The 12,697-nt window shown below is 31.9% G+C and overlaps 1 protein-coding gene across 1 annotated transcript; it reads left to right on the top strand.

The window, feature by feature from the left end:
• The first annotated feature begins 12,062 nt into the window (after positions 1-12,062).
• LOC148868494 (em protein H5-like) lies at positions 12,063-12,697 on the top strand. Its single transcript, XM_088971423.1, has 2 exons — positions 12,063-12,302; positions 12,410-12,697. Exons 1-2 carry the CDS (start codon positions 12,086-12,088, stop codon positions 12,571-12,573), a joined length of 381 nt encoding a protein of 126 aa, XP_088827549.1. The 5' UTR covers positions 12,063-12,085; the 3' UTR covers positions 12,574-12,697.

The raw sequence follows: 12,697 nt of genomic DNA, 5'->3' as shown, positions 1-12,697 counted from the left end.
GTGCTTGTCAATTTGACCGTCGTCCTTTTTGCTGAGACAGAATCGTCGCTGCCTAACCGTCATCTAACTGGAGATGGTGGTGTCAGTGGCGATGGCAGGTGGCCGTTTAGGGTGCTGCCGCCAAACGTCAGATCCCAAGTCAGTCAGGCGCGGTGCCCTTGGGCACGAACTTCCTTAGTGTCAGGCGTGGTACGACTTGTTTGGTTTTGGTGCCAAGTGATGCGAAGTGCTGAGCGAGGCGGTCTTGAGCTCGGAGGTATCTATAGGGCAGGTCAGTTCGGTGAAGTGTATCCCGAGCTGTTACAAGGTGGGTCAGTTCGGCGAAGTGTATCCCGAGCTGTTACAAGGTGGGTCAGTTCGGCAAAGTGTGTCCCGAGCTGTTACAAGGTGGGTCGGTTCGGCGAAGTGTATCCCGAGCTGTTACAAGGTGGGTCAGTTCGGCGAAGTGTATCCCGAGCTGTTACAAGGTGGGTCAGTTCGGCGAAGTGTGTCCCAAGCTGTTACAAGGTGGGTCAATTCGGGCCCCCGGTAGGGAGCTCAGTCCGCTAGTGTCCCCTTGTTCCCACCTATGCTTGGCCCCTTTTGTCGAGCTGTTGTTTCTGCCATGTGTCACGTAATAGAGAGGTCGGGCCAAATCTTCCTTCATCAGTGCCCATCCTTTAAAGAGACCGTTTGAGAGGGTTTAGGAGTTGATTGAACTGCATTGACCGAGCCATTTTGAATAAGTTATTAAAAATAATTTTATTGAAAAGCCGATTTTTTGCTCATATAAGCGTAATATTGTTTTCTAGATTTTTCATCAAATGCAATTGCATGGTGAACTTACCTTGCAACAAATACTAATTTCCTTCTCACACGTCACACCCACCTCACAATTAGGGATTTAGGAGTGTCAATTGGATTAGATTTGGTTCAATCCGATCCAGTCTAATGTGAGTCCATTACAAATGGACCAGGTCCAATCCAATTCAATTAATATTTTGAACCGGTCCAATTCAATGTTTGGACCATCTAATTTGTTCAAATTTGTTTTAATTTAGATTAGTTCTAATTCAAACCTGGACTATTGACACTTATATTCTTGTATTTTATCAATGGACTAAATATTGGCTCAATTCAACCAAGTCCAATACAAATTCCTTATGAATGGACCAGATCCAATCCAATAAATACTTTGGACCACTAAGTCTGAACTGGTCCAAGTCAATATGTCTTGTTGGTCTATCCAAATTGATTTTGGTTTGGACAGGGTCCAATTCAAAACTAATCCATTGACACCCCTAAAGTCACATCATTTTGCAATTGTGCAAATTAGATGAATTCCCTAGCTGATGCATGACATTAGGGGTGTCAATAGACCAGTATTGGATGCATCTAAATAAAAATCAATTTGGACGGATTGGAGGAACCAATAAGACATATTGAATTGGACCAGTCCAAATATAATGGTCCAAAGTATTTATTGGATTGGACTGGGCTTAGTCCACTCATAATAGATTTATATTGGATTGGGTCGATTTGAATCAATATCTAGTCCATTAATAGAATATAAGAATACAGTGTTAATGGGTCGGGTGTGGATTGGAACCAATCTAAATTAAACCCAATTTGAATAGATTGGGCAGTCTAGACATTGAATGGATCAGTTCAAAATGCTCTGAAATATTCATCAGATTGGATTGGAATTGGTCCATCTATAATAAATTCATATTAAACCGGGTCAAGTTGAACTAAATCTGGTCTAATTGACAGCCCTAAATGAGAGTTCACACTAACACCCGGCCCACATACACATCTCGACATATATTAGGAACATATCTCGTACTTATATGATAAGTACGAGATATGTTTGGGAGATGTTCCCAATATATAGTTGAGATGTAGTATGCGGCACAAATATGAATTACCTAAACCTGAATGTGGTGTAAAAGTAAAACTACACAAATGGAATTGTACACCGACTGGTTTTAAGTTATGGACCATTGTAAATAGAAAGTAGGATTATCGATTTAAATATTTACATCATTTTATCTAAGTTGTATTTTCGTCGATTATCATCGATATAAACTCAATGTCAATAAAATTGCACATCGATTTTCAATATTTAACTATGCTCTATCCAAACACCACAAATTGGATCAGAGTATTTAATTATGCTGGTCCATATTTACACTGCAAAGAAACGCAGCCTTAATGAAATCACTCCCACATGGGCATGGTGATGATAGCAACAACATAGTTCTATGCATTTCTACTCCAATGACTTTTTTTTTTTTAGAATAAACTACAATGCATTAATCAATCAAAAATGTCACAAATAACAAGTCCTCCACAAATGCATGTGAGATATAAGGATTAACGAAACAATAAAAAGCCCTAACTAAGTTGTGGGCCACAATGTTAGTTTGCTTTTTGACACAAGCCACCAAGAAGTTTACACCTTGTTGTAACAACGAAGAACACTCATGAATGGGGGAGTCAAATTCGGACAGGTCCGAAACTGGAGCACAAAGGGGTGACGTTACTGCTTGTGAAAGAGGCAGCATCAACATTACACTTGAAGGAACCAGAAGGGGGAGCATGCCAATTACCATCACCTTGGTGGTTAAGATTAATAGCCATGCCCAACTGCTTATGTATTTGAGTTTGCTTCCAATCATGGAGAAGCTGCAAACTCCCAGTAACAGCATGATAGGCAGCTTAAAATTATTTCTCCATAACTTAGAGTTATATTGAGACCAGATGCTCCACAAAACCATGCAAACACGTTCATACCTGTCATAATCAGTTTATGCTAAAAACTCAAAAAGATAATCAGCAAAAGAGGTGTGGTTCGACACATTTATGTTGATGTCATCCTTAAACCAACAAGCTTGAGCATACGGACATGATAACAAGACATGGCTAAAACTTTCAACATTAATATTACAAAGATGACAGGAAGTATCTAATTAGATACGGGAAAGATATGATATGAAAAGAGTTTTGATCAATTAAAGCCCACCCATGAATTTTAATAAATGACACTTGATTCGCATTCAGTTTTATGTTCCAATTTATTGGCCAGTTATTTATGATACGGCGTCAAAGGCTGTGAATATGTGACCCCTCTTTTCCCCTCTCTTTCAACTCAGTTACTCTTTCAAGATCGGCTTTTCATTGAGCGAACATTTAAGTGATACAACTTAGACGAATTCTGCTTTTGGAGGGGGAAAAAATAGACGAATTCAAGTAAAAGTGACGAATTCTTCTCTCTGCTAAAAAATTAAAGAAAAAAGAACGTAGACGAATTCAAGTAAAAGTGTTGTCACAGTCAAAGGAGCAAAGACTTTTGAAGGACATCTATAATATCCAAATGCATGTTGGTACCCTATAGCCCATGCAATTTACTTATAATAAAAGATTTAAGTTTGTATATTTTAAGATGCAATTTTCAATTAATTAAAAACATCAACCCTCTTCAATTGACTTAAGGGTTATACGTATTATTCCTTTTTTTGGCGAGCGTGACCTCTTTAACTTGCTGCGAATATAATCATAATGGTGGTACTAAGACTATGATTTGATAGAAAATAAGAGAAACAGGAAAGTGAGAGAAAGTTCTTAGCATCCAAATTTATGAGATTATTCATTTTCTTAACAACCAAAGGTAAGAGAAACAAAAAAAAAAGAGTTCATAACAAAATTTGTGAGAGATTATTCCTCAATAAGTTCTCTCAATTTTCTGTAAAACCAAACACAGCCAAAAAAGAATACTTTTTAGACAAGTAGAGTGCTTCTTGAAACATGGAAACATATTTAAGCAAATCAGAGGCTGAAAAGGAAAACAAGTAATAATTTTTCAAAAATGTCAAGCCTTTATCATAATAAAAATTTATTTTAACAATAAGGTCAAGGATTCTATGATGCTGGAAAGACATTTTTGGGTAGAAAATGATGATGGAAATACATGAGATTAAAAAAAAAAAAAACTTGTAACCAATTAGCTGTTATAAAAAAAGCAATGAGACTCCCTACGATCAAAAATTCTGCACATGCTTTGAAAACATAGAAATCCATAATATGTTAATTAACAATTATGCCACGAAACAGATTTTTTTAAGAAATAATGCGGCTGGCGCGTGAGAATTCGAAATTTGTAATAAAATTAAAAAAAAAAAAAGAAAATGAGACCAACTTCTATCAGGGCAAATCTATGCCACACCATTCTAACAGCCTTTTACAATTTTGCATTGAGAATTTTTTATGGCCTGTCTATGATTTAATTTGCACTTTATTTTTTTTTGTATTGTCTCTAATTTGCACTTTTTACTATTTTATCATAAAATATAAAGTGGGTTGTGTCGTGTCGATACAACACGATTTTGTGGGTTGTCTATGCTTTAACAGGTCGTGTCATGTCAACACATGGTCCTAGGTAGGTCGTGCCCTACCTGGTCTAAAACTCTTCAAAGATTAGACCTGTAGCACAAGCCCAGTCGGGCTCAACCATAGGCCGAGGTGTGAGAGGCATGATTTTTTATTAAAAAATTAAAAAATTAATGAACAGTTAAATAAATTAACAAAATAGACAAGAAATTGAAAAACTCTTAAAATTTTATTCTTATGAATTTTGATATATACAATTGTTTATACATGAAATAAAAAAAAATACAATATAATTTGAATAAACCAGCATGGCCCATAGACTATGGGCCTAAACCAGCATGGTCCACTTTTTTGTTCTATATCATGCTAATGCACGAGCCTCAAAATCCAAGCCCAACACAACTCGGGGGTATGGGCTAGCCCAATTGCTATAGTAACTGGGTTGTGTTGGGTATAACCCACTTTATAGTTTCACATTTATGAGGGATCAAACATTGGAACATCAAAAAACGATGAAGGTAAAAGTTAAAGGATGCAAGTTTGGTTGATAGTAGTATGTTAATGGTTACCATTCATTTTTATTAGAAAAGGCTTTGTTTCAGTGTACATCCCATTTAATGATAGGTTAAAGAAATATTGGAATAACAAAAAAACATAGAGGGTAAAGAGGGATCATGATTCTATCTGATCCAAAGTCTGATCCTATTTTATCAGATTTGGATATCTTCATTACGGATTTTTGGATCAGATTTGATTAAAAACTGAATCGGATTCGGATCACCCCTATCCGATTCAAAAGGATCCAATATGTTATTTATATTTTTATATTTTTTTTATATTATTTATTTTTTATAAAAAAACATGTATATGTGATAAAAATAGTTGAAAAATACTTTCATTTTTTGTTTTTCTTTATTTAAATTACTATATTTTATTTTTATAATAATTTATTATTTTAAAAAATTAAATCTGAATGGATCAAATTCGAATATCCAACATCCTTATCAAATTCAAAACTAAATCAATATTTGTGAGATCCGATCGGATTAGATTGGACTTATAATTTATTAGATCGGATTAAGATATTCCCTTATTTGAATCCGATCTGATCCATTTGCATCCCTATACAAAGAAAAGGTGTAATCAAGCTTTTTGGTGAAACATTGTTACCATCCTCATTTTTATTATAGATTATAGAAATATATAATGGTTATAGAGAAATTAGGGTACAATGACTAAGGAGGAACAATAATGGAAATATAAAATACTATATATAATATTATAAAATACAATTGGAATGACAATGACTAAAGGGGGCAATAATAGAAATAGATATGTAATTTGAATAATAACAACTAAAGAAGAGTAATAATGGAAATAGATAATGGGATTACCCATCTACCGTTCTATTTTTTATATGGTAATATAAATAAATAAAAATATCCTATCTTTAGTCCTCACTTGAATTGTTGTGTCATAAAATTAGAGTATAGGGGCAATAGTGCAAATATAAAATCAGGGTGTTGGAGTCTAAGGTGTTCACTCAAAATCTACTTGTCCCATTCTCTTCAAAGGATACCATTGTAAATACGAAAATCTCCTTGTCCCATTCTCTTTGGGGGATACGATTGAAAATATGAAATCAGGGAGAGGGTAGGACTGAAAATATAAAATCAGAGTGTTTACTTGTCACATTCTTCAGCGGATGCAATTGGAAATATAAAATTAGGAAGGAGGTAAGACCGGAAATATAAAATCAAGGTGTTGAGAGAACGATTCATCCATTTCTTCTTTTTTATAAATGGGTAAGAAAATATAAAATAATGAGAAAATATCTGAAGATCTCTTAGTCATTCTCTTGGACAAACAATATCAATTGCTAGATGTAGATGAACGATGCTCGTCCCAAAAACATATGGGAGGTTTGAGTATTGGTTGAAAATCATATTTGTAAGTGTGCCTCTAATATATAGTCTTTTTCCTTATGGGTTGGCAATGAGATTTTACGAGATAGAGGCCAGATGAATCGTTCATTCCATTCCGGAAAGTATGGGGCTGAGTTGAAAGCTCTAGAGGAACCATCTCGAGTTTAATTACAATTAGCGGGACCTATGCGATGTACCAGTTTGTTAATTTAAAGATAAATAATAGAAATATGTAAGACTATACAATTATTTTATATAATAATTAATAATTATTTATATTTTATATATTAATTTTAATAATTTTTTAATACAAAAATAACAATAATTAATTTTACATGTAGTTGTTTATGAAATTTAGGGATGACAATTTTCACCATTTCCCAAATCTCCATTGGGATCCGCCCCGAATGGGGCATGAACGGAGATAGGAAATTTTTCATCCATGTTTGCAAGGACGGTGTAGGGGCGGGAAGAGAACTCTCTGTCCCGCGAGAACCCTGTCCCATGGGATCCCCTCTAACATATATATATATATATCACATAAGTCTATATGTTAATATTTTTAAAAATATGGTGAATATGTTTGAATCTTTTCTAATAAGATTGTAAATTTTTTTTATTTTATTTTTATTTTTTAAAATAAAATAAAAAATAGAAACATAATGATTGACATTATAAATGAGTAGTGGGGATCCCCGTGGAGATGGGGATGGGGATTACTTTTGTCCCCATTAGCGAGGAAGGGGATGGGGATTTTCATGGGGATGGAGATGGGGAGAGGCTCCTCATCCCCGCCCCGCCCCATTGCCATTCCTAATCAAACTAATGAAACTGACCAACCCGATTTCTAATATTTTAAGTCAGCTTTGGCTCAACAATTTTCCAATCTGAGTGGATTGGATCAGTTTCTCTTTGGTCATTTGTAAAGTAACAAAAATCGAACGACTTGACTATATATATAATATTTTTTTAATATGTGAAAGTGGGAAAATTCCATTATTTCTTAGTCTAAAATATTTTATATCATAAATTTATTTTTTAATAATGCTATTGTAATTCTTTTTTAAATTTAAACTTAATTTTTTAAGTTCAAATCTTTTGAACCAACCAACCAAACCGAAAATTGACCCAAACCAATATAACTTGAGTGACCAATTCCCTAATCCAACCAGGTCGATTTGATTGGCCAAACAACCTACAACTAAGCCAAACCAAATCGTGAAACAATAATTTAATCTCCAATAATTATTAACAATTTATAGCAAAAATACATAACAAATTAAATCTAAAAAGCTAAATAACAGTAGTTTAAACTTCAATAATTATTGAAAATTTTCTATTAAATAACAAAACAAAAATAGATTTATACATAATTATTGAAAATATATTTATCACAGAAACAATAAATAATTACTAAAATACAATAAATATTAATTTTAGTATATATAAATATATAATAATTATAGATTAAGTTTTTAAATTTATTATGAATAAACATTAATTTTTTGAAAGTTATTTTCTAGAATTATTAATTGGTATGAATAAAATTAGTTATCTACAATATTATTTATTTATTGAAATAATATCATTATTTAAATTTTAAAATATTAATTACTAGTTGAATTTAATAATCCATACAAATTATAGTACTATTAATACATAATTTTGTTATTTTAACTATTTAAAACCAAGTGATGTTAATTATTTCGTTGTTTAACATATTTAGTTATTTAACTAAATATTTAAAATATTAATATATCTACTATAATTGAAAGTTATTCAATAACTATTTAAAATATATTATTAATTGATTAAAATATTAATTTTACTATTTTGTTATTTAAGATATTTAGTTATTGAAATATTTAAATAATATTTCATTTTTTAATGTTAGATTTTTATTATTTGAATAACATTAAAATTGAATAATCCAGAAAATCATAATTTATTTTGTTTGTACATAATTTCGTGATGAGTTTTGTAAAAATATATAATTATTAATAATATTAATATTATTAAGTTGACTATAATTAATTTTTGTCTTTTTAATAAATATTTTTAATGTTATTATATTATTATATTAGAATTTTTAAATAATTCTTAATTTTTTTAATTCAAAATTTCTTTAGATAGTTGTAGATACAAAGTGGGGGAGAAGATAAATGAGAATTTCAAATAATTTAGGAGAGAAATTCTCTACTAAATTGAAGATAACTTAGGAGAAAGTTGGGGATAGTGGGAGAGGTTGTTGAGAAATTTTAGGATATTAGATTGTTTTGGTTGATATCACATCTCTACCCCACAATGCCCCATAGCACATCCCTGCCATGTATTGGGAACATCTCTCGATAAAGACACCATCAGCCGGTACACTCATCGGGAGATATTCCAAATACACGACGGAGATGTGCTTTGGGGCATTATAGGGCGGCCCCTTGTGGGGTGGAGATGTGAACTATTAGAACCAGAGAGAGAGAGAGATTTTAAGAAGATTTTTTTTTAAGAAAGTAGAGTTTCTAATTGATAATTTCAAAAATGACATGAATTAAAATATGCAAAATTCAAAAAAAAGGAAAAATTTTTCTTGAGTTTTTGTTTTAATATATATGTATATATATATATTAAAATGAAGCGGTCAAGAAATTTTCTCCTTTTTTCAATTTTTTATTTTTATATTCAATGTCATTTTTTAAAGAACCAATGAGATGCTCTCCTTCCCCAACAATCTCTTATCCTAATATTTATTCTAAACAACCTCCTCCACTTTCTCCTAAATCATCTCCAATTCTTATTTATTTCCTAACTTATCTCTTATTTACTAGAGAATTTCTCTCCAAATTATCTCTAATTCCTATTTATCCTCTTTGCCACATATTATATATTTTTATCTAAAGAAAGTTTAAATTGATTTTTTAAGCATTATTTAAATATTTAATAAATTATATAATCTTTAAAATATTTATTAAAAACATAAAAAATAATTATAATAGATTTAATAATATTTATATAATTAATAGTTTCATACTTCTACAAAATTCATCATGAAATTATGAACTAACAATATAAACTATGAATTTTCAGATTATTCAAATAATAGAAATTTAACATTAAAAATGAAATATTATTTAAATATTTCAATAATTAAATATCTTAAATTCAAATAATAAGTATTTTTAAATATTTTTTATACTATTTAATATACTAAAATTAAATATATTTTCAATAATTATATATAAATCTATATTTGTTTTGTTATTTAATAGAAGCTTTTAAATTATTATTGGAAATTAAACTACTGTTATTTAACTTTTTAAATTTAATTTGGTATACTTATTGTATTTTTTAGATTACAATATTTATTGACTAACTTAATATGTTTTTTAGTATTTTTGTAATTATTGTAATTGTTTTGTTTTTATTAGTTATTTATTTTATTTTTATTATCAATATATTTTCAAATATTGTACATTTTTGCTATAAATTTTTAGTACTTATTGCATTTTGTAATTTTTGTATTTTTTTCATTATATTATATTTTCAATAATTGTGTATTTTCACTATAAATTTTCAATAATTATTGGAGATTAAACTAGTGTTATTTATTGGAGATAAGACTATTAATTTAGCTAAGATTATGAGTGCTCCTGAGTTGGTTTAGTCCGGCCATAGCTATTTGGCCAACCAAATTGACCTGGTTAGGTTGGGGATTTGGTCAGTTGGAATAGATTGACCTTTTGTGAAAACCAACCCACAAAAGATTTAAACTTAAAAATTGAATTTATTTTAAAAATTACAGTGCAATTATTGAAAAATTAGATTTATGAAATAAAACATTTAGACTAAGAAATATGAGAAAATTTTCACTTTTTTCATATTGAAAATTATATTTAAAATATAAAATATTAATATATATCATTGTTAGGTCATTCGATTTTGGTCAGTTTTCAAATGGCCAAAGTACTAGAACTGATCCAACCTGGTAGAATTGGGATTTTTTTAAACAAAAGTCGACATAAAATATTAGAAAACTGACCAACTCGGGTCGAGTTGATCGGGTTGGTCGGTTTCATAAGTTTGATGAATAAACCTAACTAAAATTAATTATTATTATTTTTGTATTATAAAAAATTTATTAAAAGTAGTATATAAAATATGAATAATTATTAATTATTTAAAAAAGTTGAAAATATAAAACAATTATATACTCCTATGTGTTTCTATTAGGATCATTTACTAAAATACAACTTTAGGGATGGCAATTTTCCCCATCCCCGACGGGGGCCTGACTTCCCCAACCCAATGGAGTCGGGGATGGGGATTGTTTTGACGGGGTGGAGGTAGGGACGGGGATTAATAGGAATTCCTAGTCGGGCTCGGGGATGGGAATTGAGGTCCCTGCCTTGCCCCGACCCCGATTATATACATACATATTAAATGTTATTTATATTAAATATATTATTATATTATTTATATTATATACATCAAAATATATTTAAAACATTATTTATAATTTAAATTTTATTTATTTCAAATAAATTTATTAAAAAAATACTATTATCTAAAAACACTTCGGGGATATGATTCGGGTCCCTATGAGGAACCCATCCCCATCGGGGATCAAGGAACGGGGTTAATTTAATAATTGGGGTCGGGGAAGGGAATATGATCCCCACCCCGTTGCCAATCCTACACACGTTATAGCTTTCCATATTTACTTAAACCTACCTTATAGTTTTCATTTTACTAAAACATCCCATATATTTTACAACTTATTTACTTAATCAACATTTCATTAAGGAGTGTTTGTTTTGCCATTAGACCCATAAATTTTTATTCTAAAAATACCATTTATATTTTTTTTGTATAGAAAACAAAATTGACCAAATATAACCAATAGAGTGGTTGTTTATGTCTTATTAAGGGTAAAATTGATATTTTTATTTTTATTTTCTTTTGATTAAATTTATTTAAATAAATATCAACGTTAACACTATCATTTTTCACTGTCATTTAATGAAAGATAAGTGGTGTTTTAATAAAATACTAATTATAAGGTAGACTTTAATAAATTCATAAAATTATAGGAGATATTTTAGTAAATGACCCTTTTTATTATTTAACTATCGCTTAACAAATCCCATAAATCGCACGGATGTCTGCTCATATATATACATGTTCTTTTGGAGCGATATTTGCTCAATCAAATCACTGAAACCTAGTTGTAGATTGAAAGTAACATTCCTTAGTATCTGAGATTTTGTTTGTTTGTAGACAAAGCGAGACTCAGGGGACACATGCATGGACCATGGCACATGAGAATCGTCCAGATAAGGCCAAAGTCCAAAAGAAAGGACACCGCATTGGTTGGTCTCTATCTCTCCAAAGTCCAAAGAGAATTCTACCCAAATGGGACTCCATTTGTCCACCGTTTGATTACAGCAGGTAGGGATATTCGATATGGATTCATCACTACATGGATTAGGTTTGCCTGGCTCTTCCATTGGGCATGCAGGATGCAGCACAGTCACGTTGCTCAGAAAACAGCAAGTTAGCAGGTTGAATGATGCGTGTCAGGCAGCGAGCTGGCCACAACCTACAGTTGCTTTTCTGTAAACAACTGAAAACGTGTCGTTCATCTCAGCTTCTTGCGTGTCAGTTGTAATGTTGCTTCATTCTTCCTTCGCCACGTCTGCCACTGCGTGTCCCACTTGTGCTTCATTGATCAGGAGCAGCTTAATTAGCAGGATATATCTTCTAAGTACTACTCTTCCTCGCTTTCCTACAGCAACGCAATGAATCTCCTACTAATAAACAGAAGGACGTCATGGTTGTTTGGCTGTAGTTTGTTATATAGAGAGGATTTCTTAAGTGAAGGAAAGAAGATAGTGAGAAGAATGGCATCCGGGCAGCAGAGAACCGAACTTGACGCCAGAGCCAGGCAGGGAGAGACTGTAGTCCCTGGTGGAACTGGAGGGAAGAGCCTCGAAGCACAGGAGCATCTCGCCGAAGGTTTATCATTCTTTCTTTAAGTTCTTTTTTTCTAATTTTGGTTGGACTCTTGTGTTTATAGTTTGGTCTCCCTCTGTGTTACTGCGTGCAATTGAACTGGTTCACAGGGAGGAGCCGTGGAGGGCAGACGAGGAAGGACCAGCTAGGCACGGAAGGATACAAGGAGATGGGGCGGAAGGGTGGACTTAGCACCATGGACCAGTCCGGCGGGGAGAGTGCAGCACAAGAGGGGATTGACATCGACGAATCCAAGTTTACCACAAGGCGTTAGTGTTTCCTTTATTAGTTATTAGTTCTGTTGTCTGGTAATAGTAACATGACTGGCTAGTTGAAGAAATATTACTAAAATAGGATATTTAAATATATAGGTTTTGCTTTCTGATTTCTTTCTTCCA

The sequence above is a fragment of the Nelumbo lutea genome, chromosome 2, assembly GCF_056320005.1.
Source record: "Nelumbo lutea isolate HS-2025 chromosome 2, American lotus-T2T, whole genome shotgun sequence".
In the NCBI taxonomy this organism is placed as follows: Eukaryota; Viridiplantae; Streptophyta; class Magnoliopsida; order Proteales; family Nelumbonaceae; genus Nelumbo; species Nelumbo lutea.
This window is presented reverse-complemented; position numbering and strand designations above follow the sequence as displayed.